Source organism: Lissotriton vulgaris, chromosome 7 (genome assembly GCF_964263255.1).
Source record: "Lissotriton vulgaris chromosome 7, aLisVul1.2, whole genome shotgun sequence".
Lineage (NCBI taxonomy): Eukaryota > Metazoa > Chordata > Amphibia > Caudata > Salamandridae > Lissotriton > Lissotriton vulgaris.
In genome coordinates this window covers 341,738,302-341,759,806 of record NC_141695.1, presented here as the reverse complement: position 1 = coordinate 341,759,806, position 21,505 = coordinate 341,738,302, and the positions used below count along the sequence as shown (strand labels likewise).

Sequence of the window (21,505 nt, the reverse complement as noted above, 5' to 3'; positions counted from 1 at the left end):
CAACACCCACGGACCATGCACACAACCTAGCATTCATCCTCGACTCCTCCCTCTCCATGTCGAAGCATGTCAACGCCATCTCCGCTGCCTGCTACGACACCCTCTGCATTCTCTGCAGGATCTAGAAGTGGATTGCAACCGAAACAAGAACGGTGACCCAACCCCTCGTCAGCAGCAGGCTAGACTACGGCAACGCACTCTACGCAGGAATCCCTGCCAAACACCTACGATGATTACAACGCACCCAAAACGCCTCTGCCAGACTGATCCTCAACATCCCTCGTCGCAGCCACATCACCCCCACCTGAGACACCTGCACTGGCTCCCCGTCAACAAGAGGATCACCTACAAGCTTCTCACCCACGCACACAAAGCACTCTACAACACTGGACCAGCCTACCTGAACAGCAGACCCAGCTCCTACACCCCCACCCACCCGCCAGCCTCTCCCTCGCAGCCATCCCCCGCATCCAACGAACAACCTCTGGCGGCAGATCTTCTTTCCTCGCCGCCGAGTCCTGGAACACCCTCCCTACCCACCTGTGACAGACCCAAGACCTGCTCACCTTCAGAAGACTCCTCAAGACCTGGCTCTTCTAGCAGTAGCAGCACCCTCCTCCCCTCAGCCCCTTGAGACCCTCACAGGTAAGTGGTGCTCTCTACAAGTGACTGATTGCATGACTAGGAGGAACGTGGAGAAGTGTGGTTCACTGGTTAGAGGAGGCATACCCTGAAGCAGAGATCAGACCTGGGTTCAATTCCTGACGCGGCAGGGTCTTGAGCCCAATTGTCCACGGACTTGATCATTCTTGCTTCGGTGCCCACTCTAATCACGGGTGCACAATCTGCAACTCTGGGCATTAAGCTTGCTTAACCTCCACAATGGCCTCCCCCCGCGGCGGGATGCCTGACTTTCACCTTGGGGATGCCCACTACGGGTTATCTCACAGAGAAAAGCCAGGAAGGGTTCCCAATGCAAGCACCGAGATGCCCTAGGTAAGTCGAGCGCTATATAAACACACACACACACACACACACACACACACACACACACACACACACACACACACACACACACACACACACACACACACACACACACACACACACACACACACACACACACACACACACACACACACACACACACACACACACACACACACACACACACACACACACACACACACACACACTACCATCCTTGTGGGGACTATGTGTGAATACCAGCCTTGTGGGGACTAACCTTTCCCAATGTTTTTAAAACACACTAATAACACAAAAATGTTAAGAAAAAATTCATGATAGAGGATCCTGCTTCAAATCTGCAAATATATTGTTATTTAATCGCGCGCACAGCACCATCCTTGTGGGGACTTGAACACGTGCTACCATCCTTGTGGGGACCTAGTCGGTAACACTATTTCTGATTGAATACAGACGATGGAACATGGCTAAATGTTTATTTTATCAACAATATACACAAACAACATAATAATCTATTCATATATGAATTGCTGCAGATATACTAGGGGTATGCATTAAAGACAGATTATGTTAATGTGCCGGAACATATCATATCATGCTTAAAGAAAGAGACTTAAAGCTGTATTTAACCTTTTTATTAGTGCTTAAACTCTTAGGAGATAAGGGAACTAACACATAAGGAAATTAACATATGGAACCATGGAATATGATCAAGTGGAACCCAGAGCTTGATTAGCTGCTTACATTTTTGTCAACAAAGAATGTCGAGTCCCCAAAGAGATAGTGGGTGAAGATCATTGTGTTTAAGTCTCCATAGAAATAGTGTGTACATTCAAAGCTTAAATCCCATTATAAAGAGTGTGAAGCTAATGATGTTCAAGTCCCCACAAAGATAGTGTGTTATCATAGAGATGTTCAAGTCCCCACAGAGATGGTGTGTTATTATAGTGATGTTCAAGTCCCCACAAAGATAGTGTTATTACAGTGTTGTTCAAGTCCCCACAAAGATGGTATATTATTATAGCTATGTTTAAGTCCCCACAGAGATGGTGTGTTATTATAGTGATGTTCAAGACCCCACAGAGATAGTGTGTTATTATAGCGATGTTTAAGTCCCCACAGAGATGGTATATTATTATAGCTATGTTTAAGTCCCCACAGAGATGGTGTGTTATTATAGTGATGTTCAAGTCCCCACAGAGATAGTGTGTTATCATAGATATGTTTAAGTCCCCACAGAGATGGTGTGTTATTTCAGTGTTGTTCAAGTCCCCACAAAGATAGTGTGTTATTATAGCGATGTTTAAGTCCCTACAGAGATAGTGCATGAAGATGATTGTGTTTAAATCCTCAATAAAATAGGGCTCGATTCACAAAGGTAAACTTAGACCAAAAGTCTAACTTTACTACTTTTCAATATTCACAAAGCCCCATATAGAGAATGTGATGATGTTCAAGTAGAAGCAAACACAAGGAGATGACGGACGGAGTGTTGAAACCTTTCAGTCACTCACCCCAGTCACCTTTCTGGGTTGAATCCATCATCATTCTTTAGCTCACTTCGCCACCAACTATATGCAAATCAGTCTTGACCCTGTGTCTCAGGGAAACAGTGCAGCCCGAACTGCCAAGCTAGGTCTTGCCTGCACCAGAAACAGGAATCCTGGGACAGGTTTCAGGTAACACCCCTAATCAGCCAGGCTAGGTTGAATAAAGTGGCAAAGTGAGCAAGGACCCACGTCTGGGCATACCCTGCCAACTTAGGGTGAACAAAGCACTCACAAGGAGATTATGGATGGAGTGTTGAAACTTTTCAGCCACTCACCCCCAGTCACAGATCTGGGTTGAATACATCATTGTTCTTTAGCTCACTTTGCCACCCCAGTTCAGACCCAGCTACATGCAAATCAGTGTTAACGCTGTGCCTCGTGGCACCTCTGATGTTTCAAGTGTAAACAGAGCTTGCGTTTATTACAGGAATGCCTAAGTCCCCACAGATGTGATATGTTTTTATAGTGATGTTCAAGTCCTCACAAAGATAGTTATTCATTATAGTTTTTTTCAGCCCCCACAAATATAGTGTCTTATTATAGTGATGTTTAAGTCCCATAGATATAGTGCATGAAGCTGATTTTGCTTAAGTCCTCATTAAAATAGGGTCAGATTCATAATGGTAAACTTAGACCAAAAAAATTAACTTTTCTACTTTTCTGTCTCAACAATGTAAACTGAGACCAAATGTTTAACTTTACTACTTATCAGTATTCACAAAGCCCCATAAAGAGAATGCGAATCTGATGATGCTCAAGCCAAAACAGAGCTTGCGTGTAATTACAGGAAGGTTCAAGTCACCATAGAGATAGTGTGTGACTATAATATTACCAAGGTTGCCAAAGAGAATGTGTGCGATTATAGACATGCCCAGGTCCCCACAGAGATAGTGTGTGAATATAGAGATGTCCAGGTCCCCACAGAGATAGTGTGTGATTATAGACATGCCGAGGTCCCCACAGAGTTGGTGTGTGATTATAGAAATGTCCAGGTCCCCAGAGAGATAGTGTCTGATTATAAACATGTCCAGTTCCCCACTGTACAGTATAACTAAATAAAACGTGTTTTTATATTGGTATTTTAGTATCTAAATTAGGTAAATGCCCCTCCGTTATCCCAAAATGTCCCTACTGTTGCACTCACTGGAGTGGGAACAGTAATTTTAACCCCTCCGCTATCCAACACTTTCCCTACTGTTGCACTCATTGGAGTCGGAATCAGAATTTTTACCTCTCCGCTATCCAACACTTTCCCTACTGTTGCATTGACTGGAGTGGGAATAGTAATTTTCACCCCTCCGCTATCGAACACTTTACCTACTGTTGCACTCATTGAAGTGGTAATTGTAATTTGTACCCGTCCACTATTCAACACTTTCCCTCTTGTTGCATTGACTGGAGTGGGAATAGTAAATGTTATCCCTCCTCTATCCAACACTTTCCCTAATGTTGCACTGACTGGAGTGGGAAATTTTAGTTTAAAGTTTTAAATAGTTTAATATTTTAATTTATAATTGAATGTTTTTTAATAGATTTTATATAATTGGTATTTATATATAAATCTATAATAGTTTAATTGTTTTAAAGTAAATATATATATAAATTATGTATATATGTTTTAATTTTCTTAAGCATGTTTCTGTTATATTTGTTAAAATGTATATTAAATCTATTTTTTTTAAATAAATATCATTATTTTATATATATTTTATATTTAATATTTTATTTTATGTACAAATAAAAAGCGATATTTTGTACAACTATATACACACCATTATATTAAACAAAAATCTGGGTCTTTCGGGCAGACTTATGAGCCTCCACTGATCTCTTCACTTATCTGGTGCAGTTCCTTATTGTATTCAGGGACTACATTACCCAGTTCATTTCAATAAGCTTTATTCGGTTTGCGACAGCAACCATATAAGCACAGATAAAACAAATCAGTAACAGCAACAGTAACATTCTCAAGATAATCAATACTTAACAAGAACAACTATTTGGTCAAGGTAAATATTATACATTTGTGCAAAATACAAATATATGTCCAATATTGTGCAAATGCATACATTTCATAAAAGTCCAATGGATATTATACAGCATGTACAAATTACACAATAAAGTGATAAGTGCTTAATATACCCTAGATTTCCTAGTGTAGAAATTCCACATTAAGGTATCTACTATACTTATCTTCCTAATGTACAAACTTTGCAAAAAGTGGCAAGTGCAAGCATTGTACAATATGTGCAAATTACGCTATAAAGTGTCACATGCCAACAGTATTCCTTCTTGTGCAATTTATGCAAAAGTGCAGAGTGCCCTAGTTTCCAACAATACTATACACATTTTTAAAATATGATGGATTTTCTAATAGCAATGCATTTTAGAATATAGGATGCCACATAATAGCAAACGTCCGAGCTTTCCAAGGCGGATACCACCCTCATAGCATTCTTAGTGGATCGAACATTATATTTTAAAAACAGAGGTTTCAGATAAAATTTCCTCGTAAAAAGGTAAAATTGACAAAAACAGTAAGAAATGGCAGCAAGTTTGTTTAGACATATTGTTGCATGGGCAAATAGAATTGGCACTTTTTTTCATAATCGGGAAAGCCACGAGATGATGAACAATCCCTAACCTCAGGCGGGTCAGGACAAACAGATGGGACATTTCTGTCACATTGGTCAAATATGCCTGAAAACCAACTTTGAGATTTAGTTGTTGGTAGTATACAAGGGTACGTTGTTCACCAATACGTCTCCATCGTGTCTCCCTTTTGTGGGCCAAAAAGGTATCTTTGAGTTCTTTTTTAGGAATTAGAGCTGCATGATCCGGATCTGTATGGATATTACATTTAAACAGAAAATTAAACCAGTAGTGGATCAAATTTAACCAGGGGATACGCATACAATAATCAAGCTTTAGACAATCTTTAATAATGTGTTGAGTGAGTAGAGTTTCCTCTTTAGACCAAATAGAGCACCATAATAACAAAGGTCGTAGGGCGGCTAAATCAGAAATGTAATTAAGACCCACTTCCTGGTGGATCAATTCTATAGAGGCCGATGGTGGGACACTCAATAAACGTTTAAGAAAACTACTTTCATCTGTCTGTAGTGTCTTTTCAAAGTGGTAGCCTCAGATACCTGCGCCATAAAGTGCAGATGGTATGCAACTGGTGTTATAAATGGCCACCATATCTTTAATTCTTCGGGCTCCCACTTTTGATGAAAATCTAAATATACTATTTGTACTCCTACTCATTTCGTGTCAAATGTTATCATATTCGCCTGTCCATTTCCCATTTCCTGCAAATGTTATTCCAAGGTAACAAAATGTTTTAACCGGATGCATTTTTGTTTTCTCAAGAAAAAAAGCCTTATTAGTTTTAGATGTTATTTTTCCACTTGTCATTACAACAGTCTTAGATTGGTTTATTAAAAGCTTTCTGCCATTGATAAATAATATAAAATTATTAATAAGATGCTGAAAGCCATATGGGGTACTTGACAATAAAACCGCATCATCTGCGTACAATAAAATTGGAACAGGCTGTCAGTCTATCATGGGGCATCCGCGGGTATCTATCTTAGTACTGCGTCAACTTGGTTAATAAATAAAGAAAACAAAAGTGGAGCCAGGACACAACCCTGCCGGATGCCCTGTTTTACATAAAAAAGGGGAGTACATTCCCCTGCAGGTCCATAGCGCACACTACTATAAAGTCTCTCGTAGACTCTTGCCAAAAAATAAACTATTTCTTTTGGGGCACCTGTGTCTTATAGTGTATTCCACAGTATAGAATGGTCCACGAGGTCAAAGGCGCTACTTAAGTCTGCAATGCATAGAAACAAGTTACCCCCTTTCACCAGTGTATATTTACTTATAAGAAGATCAAGATTGACGCACTGTTCTAAAGTGCCCATGCCCTTCCTAGACCCATATTGTGCCGGTGAGAGGACTTTGCTGTCTAAGGCCCATAATTCGAGCTTCTTCAACAGGATCCTACTCATTACCTTGATGGACGAATCCAGCAACGATATGGGTCGGTATTATAGGCATCAGATTTTGAGCCTTTCTTAAAAAGGGGTATAAGCAATGACTGTGCCCAGGATGGTGGAAAATGGCCTTCTGCAGCGACAATAAAAATCCTAACTAGGATCGGGGCCCACAAATGCATTTCATTCTTGTATAAATCAATAGGCACCATATCTGGCCCTGGTGCTTTGCCCCCTTTGCTATCCACTAGACCTTCGTACACTTCTTCAATATTAATCGATAACGGTAAGGTGGGCCAGGTGGAGACAATGGGCAAATTAATATCAATTTTGCCAGGGTTCAAAATGTTAGTAAAATGTCCGATCCATGCATGACAACTAACATATGAAGTAAGTTCTGGGCGGCAATCATCATTTAAAAACGAGCCATTTATTGTCTCCCAGGACAGTTTGCTATTGTTGGTTGCTGCTGCTAAATTGATTTGTCCCAGGCTTCGTCTTGCAGTGCTTTCTTTCTTGCCTCAATCTTTTGCTTGTAGATAAAACGTAATTCCTGTATATGTATGTTGTTCCGTGGTTTTATTCCCAGTGCTCGCTTCAAGCTATGAAGGGCCCGGGTACAATTCTTATCAAACCATCCTACATGTGCTTTTTTCTTTACATTGTATTTCTTCATGAATATCCCTTCTATAGACTTATTTATCCTAAGAAAGCTAGAAATCAGTGGCGCTGGATTTACCTCATCACTAAGGCAATAGTCTATTTCTTCTCTACATTTGGCAATCACGTCCCCTTGGATTTTTTGTGGTTCAATTCCTGCCCACTTTATCCTCATCCCGTTAGTCTTATGGGAGTAATGTCAGTGACACAATTCATTTTAGTTAGGTGTCTATCCCCCCAACACAACAGCGATAGTGAAATGCTGTTGTGGTCACTGACTACCCGTTCTGTTATCCATAGATTGGTATAATTATTGTTACTGGAAATTAAAACATGGTCATTAGTAGTAGAAGCATTTCTGCCAGTAAAGGTTGGGCATATAATATTTTCCCTAGTCATGTTACAACTCAAAAGTTCAAGGTCAAACTTGGCTATTAAAAAATATAGGGCTGTACCATACTCGCCGTGGGGAAAGTGCAAGTAATCGACATTATCCTCTATGCTATGACCCTTCATAAAACCACATGTGTTAGTGGATGCCAACGAACATACTTGAATATTAAAATCACCAACCCACACTATGATGGCTTGTCTGTTTGATACTTGCAATGCCCTGTCAATTTCTTTTTCCAGATTGTAAATTATACTACCCCTGTTATTACTAAAGATGTTATTATAGTAATTAACTAGAAGCAGGTCCTTCCCTTTATGAAATCGGAGCCTCATTAACTGGCAATAGGGGCCTATTGATATACACCCTACAATTTTGCATTCTGCTAGTTTATTTGAAACAAGGATCAGGAGACCACCCTTTGCCCTACCTGATGTAGAATCAATAGCGCTTACCCAGTTTGAAGTATATCCCTCTATAAAAACCGAATCTCTATACCAGGTCTCTTGTAAGCAAATAATATCATAATTGGAAGTAATGAAATCTGTCCAGAATGGTCTACCCAGTTTCCTTTTGAGCCCATCTATATTCCACGTCATGATAATATATCCTTCAGGACCGTTGACTATATCGGGCTTATATGTTGGGGACGCAATGTTCGGGCTCTTTTCATATGTAAATTGTGCCCGTACATCGCTAACTAGTATCTGTGTATCTGGTTGACCTCCTACATTTATATCTTGTATTTCACTAGCCAAGTAAGTAGTAAACAACCGACTAGTATCTTGAACTATTCTTTGTTCTTTAGTCTCCCTGCTCCTTGTTGGTGTAGGGTTCTACGTTTTTCCTACTTTTAATGTAAGTCAATCATTATCTTCCATTGAACTTAATGCCTGGTATCTGTTGTAAAGGGGATATTCATACTCGGGGCGGTGGCGCTTGTTTGGTGGGATAAAAATTGTGAACCGGTCTACCTTGGTTACTACACATCATTAGGTGTCTGTAAAAGTATCCTAATGGCAGGAGGGTCCATTTATACTCCAGCTGGGACGGTGGAGGAGCATTTGCAAGGGTATTCTGTGCCGAACCTGGGGTTTTAAAGTTAATGATGATACAGTCTCCCGCAAACTTTTTCTTAAGCGGGCCAATCCATCCCACCCGTTGTGTCAACAAAATCCGATTTGTCCCCATCATCGGGAAGCCACAATTGTTTGACAACCAGTGTAGAGTTTTATTTTTAAGTGCAGCATGGTTTTCACCCTGGTCTTTTCCAAGTTTAGGTACATTTACTAGGACTGCCACATAGGCCCCACATTCTGGCGGCAGGTCAATAGATAAAGGTACTTTGTTTACTTTAGAGGGCATAAGGACTGGAGTATCTACTCTAGTAGTCTCTAAATTGGGGGCATTACTGAGTCTTGCGGTTGGTTTCTCGCTATGGTCCATGCCCTCGTTAGGTATAATAATGTGTTCGACCCTATTCTGTGTATATTTTCCCTTCAGTACTTCACCAAAATTTGAATTACCTATGGGTATGCCCTCCATATTGGGTTTAGTTGGATCGGGGGATGGTAAATTATTACCACTATTGGTTACCACTATAGGGATCTCTTTGCTAGCAGTCCCGCTTGGGTTGCCCCTCTCAACCCTATCATAGATTTTTTCAATACTTCCGGTTAATTTGTGAACTTCCCTAGCTATGTTATCGATCCTATCACTGAGTTGCCTAGGTAGTACAGTTAATTTGTCAAAGATGGCTTCTAAGGATGTTACATTCGGTGCAGGGTCTTGAACTTGTTTTAATTGTGCGTTTACCGTTGCTGTACCCCTGTGTTGGATATTTCTTGTCTTTTTTGGCCTTGTTGGTGCCCTGTCTAGATGTTTTCTTTTTGTTTCCATTACCTTTAGGTGACGGGTAGAGGAAACGTTAAGTGAGGCAGCCAGTATAGATATTGTAGGTGTATTGGAAATACGAGAAGGCTCATCAGCAATATCATTCACTCCCGCACTGCAACCATTTACATCCTGCCCAATTATAGGTGATTCTGAGATGGTTAATCTTCCTTTGTTAGTCAAAATGGAGCCTTCATTAGACTTATCCCCATGTATAATACTGGACCCCATAGACAAGCGTCTCTCCGTGCGGTTAATTTCCTCTGATAAAGCACTAACTGCTTTTACTAAAAAAGTATCTATGGTAGTGCATGTTTTGTCCAACAGAGGTTTGTTTGCCCGCCTCCTTGCCATTATAAAAGGAACAATAGTATCTCCACTGCTAGGGAAAGTACTTCTTGTAAAGACTTCTGTGCCTCCCGATACAAGTTTGCGAAAACAGGGACAGTACCTTTCTGCAGTTCTCTTGATGCCAAAGCCGTTAATGCTGGAAACGTTAGAGGGATGGCCCGGCCCGGCCACTTCTGGCCCCTGACAGCCCGCCCTCTGCCCGGGCTTAGCCCGGCACCACCCGCGCGCCTTCCGCGGTGTGTGAGGGCTACGCGCCTTTCAGGGCCGCTGTGTCCCGCCTCCCTGCGCCCGCTACCAGGGGCTGCTGGGGGATGTAGTTCTTTCCACGCCGTTCCCCTCATGGCTCGGGAAAGAGAATGTGAAGTGATGCCGCCGTTTCCCTCACGGCACGGAAGGCGAAAGAGCTGCCGCAGTGTCAGCTGTTCCCCTCAGGCTGTTTTGAGAGAGTGTCCCGCAGAGCATCCCGCCTGCGCACCTTTCAGGGCCGCTGTGATGCCGCCTCCCTGCGCCCGCTCCCAGGGGCTGCTGGGGGATGTAGTTCTTTCCACGCCATTTCCCTCATGGCTCGGGAAAGAGGATGTGAAGCAATGCCGCCGTTCCCCTCACGGCACGGAAGGCGAAAGAGCTGCCGCAGTATCAGCCGTTCCACTCAGGCTGTTTCGAGAGACTACATTACCCATGTATACCCTTGTCGCATCAAACCAATTCTCCCTAGCCATATACTAACTATCGCAGCTCTACTAGGAATTTACCTGAGTGGCTGTGTGTGCTCCATCCATCTTCAGATTAATCAACGGGGCATGACACATGTAATGCTATGAGTCTGTAAAGTACCCCTCACTCATCAATCAATGGTATAGCCTAACTCAGCGGTCCTTCTTGTCACTTATCCTTATGGTAAGGATTAGTTGCACTCATTGAAGCGTCAACTTAAATGATAACCATTATCACAAAATTTCGACTTGTCTACTGACTAAAAAGGAAGAGGTTCCACAGTGGTGTCACTCCTTCGTGCCGGCTAACTCCCTGTCAGCCAATCCACATGGGTGTAGGTCCCTAGGGATGATAGATAGATAGACAGATAGACAGATAGATAGATATACATTCTTGTCACACATAAGCTGGTTACTGGTGGCAGAGAAAGTATCATGTTTTGTCTTGACACTCTTGTTTGAACCAATGGAACCTGTGAAAACACCCAAGTGGGCATAATGATGGCAGCCGTTCATATAATAAGGAACAATTCTTTGAGAGCAAAAAGGGCAATCTCATGCAGCATTTAATTCTATGCAATACCTAAATAGCAAATTATTTTTCTTTAGACTATTGCCATTTTTTTTCTGTGTCTTTCCCGTAAATTAAACATTGTACATTCTTCATTCCATTTAATGTGTAGTCTAAAAGATATTAGTGACTGTATTACACAGTGAGGTCACATAACCACCCCATTTAATACATCACTCTCCTGACAGGACCGTTTCACCAAAATCCACAAGACCACTCCTCAGAACAGGGATGCATGCAAGTCATAGAAAAATCTACAGGTAGCTAAAATATCCATTTGAAAGATTGTTAACGAAGGTAAAACATGTGTTCTTCTGGTGGGTTCTTTTCACACATTCATCGTCTTCTGAGAAGCACCAAAGCAGTACCTCCAAGAATGTGGGTCTAAAGAAGTGATAACTCCATAAGGTCTCCCTGTAAAGACACAGCAAAATGACAATCATTGCAGACTTCAGAATCAAGGCAGCCAGCTGTTGAACATGTGTAGTGAAGTTTACATCACATCCTGACACATGTCCAGATACTCCTGTACAATGCTAAAGTAGAGAAGTTCACCCTTTTGAAATGTACCTTGATGACCACAAGGGATCTTTCTTGTCCCTAGAATGTCACACCTTACTGTACTTAACAATCAAGCACAAAATAGTCCTGTTCTGGAACGTCTGAAGACATCAATAGAGGTCTGTCGAAGGGGTTAATCCATTAACGTGTATTGCAGTACAGGACACAAATAGTGTTAATGCAGCAGGTGCAGTGGCACTCAGACTCATCATTGCGAGTCTTCTTTTTCATCCCAATCCCAGCTGCCTTTGTCCACTAAGCGAGAGGGGCCCACTTTCCTTGATTGCATTAAGTACCTTGGTGCCTCTGCTACACCACTGATTCATATAATGAGACATCCCTAGAACTTTGGCAATACAGAGTTGTACTTCAGTGCTATGTTCAGTGCAATCCCAGAATGAGATATCTATAGAGCTCTTACAAAACACCTCAAACAAGACTTTCAGTATGATCTGCCCTTCCACTGAGACAGAACTTTTAAACAAGTCTCCATACTGTATTTACTGCAAACTCAAATTTAGACATTTGGAGACTTTTTAAAATGCAAAGCAAATTAGCTCTTCTAATTTGGTATGGGAAGTTCTACGTAAATATTTACTGATTACAACATTCCATATCCTAGTGCAAGCCAGCATCTCATTCTGACACGGGAGAGAGACCCGGATATTAACATCAATAATGTTTTGGCAAAGCGGAAACCTTCACAAAACCTGTGGAGTTGTAGGGCTGTTCATAGACTTTTGCTAACATTGTAAAAATACTCCTGCACACTCTTAATTGTGATCAATCATTCTGGTGAATTACATAATTCAGTTTAAATTTTTTGAAACAAGTACAAATAAAATGCAACAGATTAAAAGTAAACCCTGTTGAAAGTAAGGGCTTCAGTATAAGTGACTGGAGATAATTATAAGTGAAATTGCATTTTTCTCAAATTTTGTTAACTCTCGATCTGGCAAACATTCTGTATCAATTTAGTGGCCTCCTTCAACAACATGCATATGACAGTGGAAGGACAATTGGAGTTGGGTAAAATTCACCAGTTAAACCCTCCTGACATGTTTGCCAAAATCCCGATATGGCTGAAACAAGAGTTTCAGTTTAACTTGTGACTACAATTTTGAGCAACTGTCATATACCTTAGTTGTTTTCACCAGGCATATTTTGGCAGGAAAACAGGACAAACTGCATATGGGGAAAAACCAAAAGTGGCAGAACATGCAAAATACCAGAGTGCCACATTAGCTTCATTCTGAGTTTATAAACTTGGATTCAAGTGGGGAAAATGCTCAGAACAATTACTAAAACCTGTGGTGTCCCTTATTTTCCTGAGATGAAATTCATTACTTCTTATTGGTCTTCTGACGTGTAGTATTTAATATACAATGTTTTCCATTGGTTGTGATTTATATTTTCTTGTTGGTTGCATACATTTTTGATACATTTAGGCTTCCATTGTGAGCAGTGCGCTATCTAAAATAATAGTCATCATGCTTAGGGTGGCCTGACCAGCATTGTGCAGTGCAGGTTTGTCCTGTAGTCTGTGCAGAGGCACTTCACAATGACAGTTGTCCCCCAGTTTTGGTTCCCAGCTGATCCACATTTTAATCTTCCTTGACAACGAACAACTTTCAGTCATATATTGCAGCGTATGATTTCACCCAGTCGAGATTTTATCCTTGAAAGGATACGGAAGACTGAAATAAAATGCTGTGGAGAAAGCTTTGGGGAAGGAGTCTAGGAATAAAAATAAATACAGAGTGGAAGCTTGGGAGATTACTTAATTGCTAGAGATTTAAGTGTTACAGACTTAAAAAAAGAAGTCTGTCTAGCCTCTCTTATTTCTCCTCCACATAATTCTTTAGATGATTGCCAAAAGACAGACTCCATTTCACCCATAGGCTCCATGCTCTCCGCATGCTTTCATTATCTTTAGATAAGAGCTTTAATTGGGCAGTTACTGTCTTTCCGGTATTGATTACTTCCACTTATTCAATTTGTAAGGCAGAATACCTGCACTTGCAGCTCCTCTGGAATGCATTTAATTGGAGGGTGCCAACATGTATCAGGAGCAAACAGGCACTCTAAATAGTGAGTACCTGCACATCTGCATTTCCATTAAAGCACTGCTTTGGATCACAAGGATTAAAACTCAGTGCCACAAATCTGACCCGTAAAGTAACTGAGAATGTGTAGGGTGTGCAGACACACCAGAACACTTTGAATGCGAGGGTATGTCAATTGGAGATTTAAAGGAAGATAGGGAGAAAGAATTAAGAGATGTCAGCAGTGGCCCTAGCTCAAGCTAGTATAGTAAGTTGAGCTGAGACCCGCATCCCATACCTATCAGCCTGACCCCGCTACCAATCTGTAGGAAAGTGGGTTTCTGTTGCAGTAAAACCCTTACTTTTTGCCAGACTACTGATGCACTTTGACTTGATGTACCTTGGGTCCCTGCCAATCAGGTTCCCAGAGCCTGTGTTCTTTCTCCAAAAGTAACCCAATTGGCATTTCTAGCCACAGGTCAGCTCCTGGTAAATGGTACCACAGGTACCCAGGGCACTGTGACCAGGGAATACCTCTAAGGGCTGCAGCACCTATTGTGCCAGCCTTAGAGGTCCTGTACCTTTACACATACACACTGCCTTTGCAGGCTGCGTCTTTTGGTGCAGAACTAGAAGAGTCGACATGGTGCACATCCCTGTGTGCCATGCCTACATCCCTCTACCAGTGGTGAGGTACAGATGCAGGAGCCCTGTACCGCTACAGTGTCTAAGTCCATTTCTAGACATTGTCAGTGCAGTGCTGCCATTAAGAGTACATGGTGCTCGGAGCTTGTCATTACGAACTCCCCAGCACCATAATAGCTACACTGAAAACGGATAAGTTTGATATCAAACTTCTCAGCTTCAGCACATTAAACCCACACTGATGCCATTGTGGGATTAATGAAAAATGCACACAGAGGGCATCTTAGAGATGCCCCCTGAAAAATGACTAGCCTCTGGTGGGTTCCCTGACTGGTACACACCAGCCTCCCACCAGGAGACATGTTTCTGGACCCCTAGGGTGGGAGCCCTTGCTCCCTGAGCCCAGAAACAAAGTCTTTCCTGGGGAGAGGTGTTCGCACCTCCCCAGGCCAGGAAGAGCCATCTGTGGCAGGGGAGCTTCAAAGGCCTGGCAGCCTTTGCAATGTGACCCCAGCCTCTCCTGCTATCAGGACCAGGGCCCCTTCCTGTCGCCCCTCCTTTTCGGTGGGAAGACAGGCGTGAAAAACTAACCAGCCCAGAAGGTGTGCCCACCTTTGCCAACTCCACCCCTCAGGTTGGGGGAGGTGAGGTGAAGCCCACTCTTCAATACCAGCCATCTTGCAGATGGCAGGCACTCCCCAATCAGGATTAGGGATTGTGCTCACTCCCCCACGTGGGGTGAGCACACCAAGGGTGTATTCACACTAAGGTCAGTAGCCCATTGGCTACTAACCCAGTGACCCCTAAACACCCCCTAAATATAGTATTTAGGGAACAGTCCTGAACCAAGAAAACAAATTCCTGCAACCTAAGAAAAAAAGGGACAAAAGAAGACGCCCAGCAGAGGAGACTGCAGAGAACAACTGACATGGCCTCAGCCCTACATGCCTATCTGCAGCTACTGGAGATCCTGAACCAAAAATCATCTTGTCCTGCAGCCAGCGACCTCCAGAAACCCTGGGAGGACTGACTGCCTTCAACAAAGACCAGATCTCCTGTGAACAGCAGCCCTGTTCAAAAGAAACTCAGAAAACAGACTGTGAGCCTGATGAGGACAAAAAAAACACACCTGGAACCACCACTGCCCCCGACCCCTACGGCCCAAGTCGGAGTAGCCCCCGAAAGGTCCCCACAGAGATAGTGTGAGGTTATATTGATGCTCAAGTCTATGATGATGTCCAGCTCCCCACAGAGATAGTGTGGGATTATAGTAATAATAATAAGGAAATTTATAAATAATAATAATAATAATAAGGAAATGTATAAAGCGCCAAGTTACACTATCTCAGCGTGTCCCCGCGCTGGGTGAGAGGACAAACAGAAAGCACGATTCCAACCAGAAGGGAGAAACTAAACCGTGAACAGATACGTTTTTAGTAGTTTCCTGAAGTTAGCTTCCGACCTTTCTAACCTAAGAGATGGAGGAAGTTTGTTCCAGTTTTGTGCTGCTAGGAGGCAGAACGAGCGACCACCCATTGTCGCCTTCTTTATCTTAGGAATTACTAATTGCCCTGTCCCGCAGGATCTAAGGGATCTTCGGGGTACATACCTGTTTATAGTACATACTATTTATATACATACCATATTATAGTAATGTTTAAGTCCCCTCAGAGATAGGGTGTGATTATAACCATGTTGAAATCCCTACAGAGATAATGTTTTATGCCAGTAATGACTAAGTCCCCACACAGAGTGTAATCAGTGATTCCAAGGTCCCCCACAGAGATAAAGTGTGAAAGGCGCACACAGAGATACCCCCACATGCATCATTGTGTCATTTTGCGAATTCTTATTTGCGAAAAATAAGGAATCGCAAATAAGAATTCGCAAAATGGGATGCATCAATTAATTCGCATTTTTTTAGCGATTCGGTAAAAATCGCAATTTTTACCGAATCGCAAGGAAAATGCGATTCCTTATGTGCGAAATCGCATTGTGCGACTTCGCAAATAAGGAAAAGACGCACATGATGAATACTCAAGTGATTGCAGTGTGGCTGCCTCTGAAACTAATGACAGACACCTGTGGGCTACTTCGAACTTGAATTTGGCAGTTTGGGGAGTGTGTGGAAGCTGCTGGACAGGTTACTGATTTCTCTTGAGATTATGGAGGCAAGCAATGTGGTTTTGGAGCCCCAGCAGCAGCAGCAGCAGCAGCAGCAACAGCAGCAGCAGCCCAGGAAAAGGAAAGTCAAATTTAGTGACAAAGAACTTGAGGTTCTAATTGAAGAAGTCACAGCTAAGCATGACCAACTTTTTGGAAAAAGTTCACTGAAAATACCTGAGGCAACGAAAAGAAAAATTTGGCTAGCAATACAGGCAAAGGTCAATGCTGTAGGTGTCGCCCACAGAGACATCAGTAATCTCCAGAAGAGATGGTACGATTTGCGCAGCAGAGCAAAGGAGAAGATTGCGACACGCATCAAATCTGGAAGGAAAACTGGTGGGGGTACACCAAAAGACATACCAACTACCCCTTGGGATGAACTAGTAGAGGGGACTTTACCTACTGAAGCAGTTGTTGGAGTGTATGACATTGACACCTCAGAGCAGCCTGGAACAAGTCAAGGTAATTTTTTTTAAAAACAGGATAATGTCATTGAGTGCATGACTTGTGATTAGATCTGTAAAGTTACAAATGTCAAAAGTACATGTTTTGCCAAAGTGCATAATAAATATTGTAAATTTAAGATGAAAGAATGGCATCATGGGACATGTAGTTTTCCTCACAAATATTCTTTTATTGCTGTCCAGACAACAGGATCACTGTTAGCAATAGGTACATTCACTTCCACGATAATTTGTCATCCATGCCTCAATATAGCAGTGTCATATGTTAATCTGTGAAAGAAAAACAGGCATTGGGAATATTTTTCTAACAGGTTACTCCCACTGTCTCATTTTTAGATGCTGATTTGGATGCAGAATTTATTCAATTTGCAGAGTCTTTCACACAAGACTTATTAAATGAGGCAGAAAATAACTTTGACCCACCACCTTCACCCACTGTGGAACCACAAAATCAAAGACGCAGACTGCGTCGACTGGTAGACACTGAATCTGAGGCAGAGGAAAATGTGGACACTGCAGTTCAAAATACAACACTGAATGCAGAGCCTGCACAAAGGGTCCCAGGCAGGCGTCAAAGACTGCGACAATTCTTCCGGCGTCGCAGAGCTCCTTCACAAACTCATGAATCAATGGATGACTTTGTAAATGGCAGTGTCCTTGAGAGGAAGTTATTAAAAGTACAGCGCCTGCAAGGCAAGGACATAAGGGTTATCAAGGGGAAAATCACCAATATAGCCAAAGACATGCACAATATTAGTTCTGCACTTGTCAACATGGTCAATGTCTCTTCAGACAAAATGGAACGAATGACCTCTGCAATAGAGACACTAAGTCAAGCAATGCATGGTGACCAGGGTGCAGTTTTGCAAAGAGCAGTTGTGAGTACGCAGTCAAGCACAAGAGCCATGCACAGAATGTGCAGTAATACTTCTAAATTGATTGAAACAACAATTGGCTTCCAAAAGGAAATGATGAAATGTTATGGTGAGCTGGCATGTGGCATGAAATCAATGCAAGGCCCCATTTCAGACCACCATCAAGGCCCAAGTACAATCTATCAACCAGTGTCTGCATTCCCTGCATCTTCTTCAGACAATGCAAATGTAAATATCAAACCACCTTCAGAAAGAAGAAGTGTCAGAAATGTAGCCAAAGACACCTGCAAAAACAAAAATTCAAACCCTGTGAAGGTTAAGGCATTGGGGTTAAGAGCAAGGAAAAAGTGATTCATATGTGAATATTTTGTGAGCCTTTATTTTAACAGTTAATGGTTGACAGTATTAATACATTTGAAGATTTTATTCAAATGAAATTTTTGTTTGAAAATACCACATACGTTGGAATGGAAGCACACATTCACTTTCATTTGAAAAACAATAAATACCTAAGTTACAGCACATGCATGTTTGTCCTGTCTCATACCTTTATTTAAAAGTAATGCTGAGTTATCTCTGCTCTTCTTCTCCTTCCCTCTGCAGCATCAGGACCATTGATTCTAGGTTGGGGTTGGTTTGGTTGATTGTGGTTATTTGGGATGTTGTCTTCAAATTCCAATCCAAGCCCTCTTTTCATGGCAACATTGTGCAGCATGGCACAAGTGGCAACAATTTTACAGCAAACATCAGGCCGATACTGCAATGCACCTCCAGTTTTATGAAGTATTCTGAATCTGGATTTCATTATTCCAAATGTCCTCTCTATCACATTTCTGGTAGACATATGAGCTTGGTTATAATTTTGCTCTTTGCGGGTTGTTGGATTCAGATAAGGAGTCAAGATAAATGTTCTCACACCATAAGCACTGTCACCTATGGAAACATTATCAACATTTCAGTGGTTTGAAAACCTGTCAAAACATTTCTCTGTACAGTTTTAAAACAAAAAAAATGATCACTTACCCAGTAAATATCCATCTCCAAAATGTCCAGCTTCCAACTTTGTAAATATGGCACTCTGTTTAAATATGTAGGAGTCATGAGCACTTCCAGGGAAACTAGCAACTAGGTCTGTGATTATGGTTTTTGAATTACAAATGGCTTGAATGTTCAATGAATGATACAATTTTCTATTCCTAAAAATGTACTCATTGTGAGAAGGTGGGCATATGGGAATATGAGTACCATCTATGCAGCCTATTACATGAGGAAAATGAGCCATATTATAGAAGTCCAACTTTGTCTGTAAAAGTTCCTGCTGAGTACTTGGAAAAACTATGTAATGCCTGATCCTCAACAACATAGCATTTAAAAAATTTCTGAAAAACCTTGAAAGGGAACTCTGTGACACCCCCCCAGCAATGGCAATCACACCTTGAAATGAACCAGAAGCCAGAAGATGTAGGCAACAAAGTACTTGGACATGAGTAGGAATGGCTTGTGTTCTTAGGGTGGGCCTCTGTAGTATAGGATCCAAATCATCAATTAATTCCAGTATGGAATCAACATTTAACCTGTACTTGTCATAAATTTCTGCCTCAGTCTGACCAAATAAATTAATGCGCACCCTAAATATCCTTTCACTCACTACCCTGCGCCTCAATGCAGCTCTCAATCTCCGCCTGCGTGCCAAGACTATGACTGCAGCCATGGTGAGAGGAAATGTAATGGTCAGAGTGTGCCTTATATACTAAGAGGGATGGAAATCACATGAGACTTTGGTTAGGAAAAAAATAACACCAAGTCTGAGCTCTTCTTATTTTAGGTAATGCTATTTGCGATTTTTTACAGAATCGCAAATAGCATTTTTTCATGCATACCATTTTTCCATGCAAAAATGCGATTCCTTATCTTTGCGAATGATATGCGAATTCGCAAACGATATGCGAATTCTTAAAATGCGATTTCTCGCAATTTTGATGATGCATCCCAGAATTGAATTTTGCATTCGCAAACGGTCAAAATTACCGATTCGCACCGTTTGCGAATACAAAACACAATGATGCATGTGGGGGATAGTGTATTATAATAGTTGTTCTCAAGTCTCCTCAGAGGTAGTTTTTGAAGATAATTATGTTGAAATCCTTACAAAGATAGTGTGTATTTATGTACAAAGATCCATGACACTACAGAGATTACGTGTGATTACAGTGTTGTCCAAATTCCAACAGAGATAGTGTGTGGTTATAGTCATGTTCATGTCCCTTCAGTGATAGTGTGTGATGATAATCATGTTGAAATCACATCTGAGATAGTAGGTGTTTCCAATCATGCCCAGGTCTCCACAAAAATAGTGTGTGATTATGCTGATGTTCATGTCCCACAGAGATAGTGTGTGATTATAGTAACATTTAAGTCCCCTCAGTGTGTGATGGTAACCATGTTGAAATCCCCACAGAGATAATGTTTAATCGCAGTAATGGTCAGGTTCCCACAGAGATAGAGTGTGAGGAGAGGGTTCGAAATCACAGTGATTACAGAGATAAAGTGTGATTATAGTAATGCCAGGTCCCCACAGAGATAGTGTGTGATTACACTGATGTTCAGGTCCCCATAGAGATAGTGTATGATCATAGTAATTTTCAAGTCCCCACAGATATAGCGTGTGATTATAGAGAGGCTCAGATCCCCACCGAGACACTGTGGGGCAGATTTACAAGCCCCTTGCTTCAAATTTGCGCCACGGTTGCATCACTTTTGTGATGCAGAAGCGGCGTAAAAGTTGTGGCCTATTTACATTGTGATTCAGAAAAGGGGGGTGGTGATGGACAGAGTATGTGAATTAAACAGAACACTCATACCCAGTCAACAGATCAGGGCTTGATCCATCACCATTTTTAGCTCACTGCACCATCCCAGCTCAGAACCTGGCTACATGCAAATTAGTCTGTCCCTGGCCCAGTGCATCATGGGAACAGGGCAGACCAAACTACCAAGCCAATTCTTATACTGGGAAGGAAACAAGCTTCCGGGGACCGGTTTCTGGCATTACAGCCGTCTTCGGCCCGGCTTGCTTGAATCCTGATGGAGCAATGAGCAAGGGACTCACATCTGAGTATACCCTTCCACGCTTATGGTGGACAAAACGATTCCGAAAAGGGGGGTGGTGATGGACAGAGTATCTGAATTAAACAGAACACTCATACCCAGTCAACAGATCAGGGCTTGATCCATCACCATTTTTTTAGCTCACTGCACCATCCCAGCTCAGAACCTGGCTACATGCAAATTAGTCTGTCCCTGGCCCAGTGCATCATGGGAACAGGGCAGACCAAACTACCAAGCCAATTCTTATTTAATTTACTTATTTATATTTACATTGTGACGCATCTAGGGAAATGCGTCACACCCTCCAATGACTCCAGTGACTTTTTTGCAGTGGCACCAGGTTCAGCAGTAAATCCAAGTGTGTGGAAAATGCTGTGGTACTGCGGGGAATGCAAGGCACTGCTGAGGGGGTGGCAAGTAGCTACGATGTTATGATCCGAAGGTGGAGTTTAGTGGCTGCTGGCATGCCCTTGTAGAGCTCCTCGGGGCTCCGTAAATGTCTCTGTAAAGGTCAACAACTG

At 42.0% G+C, this 21,505-nt stretch overlaps 1 protein-coding gene across 1 annotated transcript in view; it reads left to right on the top strand.

The window, feature by feature from the left end:
- Positions 1–18,239, top strand: part of LOC147701541 (uncharacterized) — a 28,953-nt gene extending 10,714 nt beyond the window's left edge. The window contains exons 2-3 of the mRNA XM_086929350.1: positions 16,661–16,999; positions 17,338–18,239. Coding sequence (XP_086785476.1) covers positions 16,661–16,999; positions 17,338–18,227 — 1,229 coding nt within the window. The 3' untranslated portion in view covers positions 18,228–18,239. The remainder of the gene's footprint in view (positions 1–16,660; positions 17,000–17,337) is intronic.
- The last annotated feature ends 3,266 nt before the right edge of the window (positions 18,240–21,505 follow it).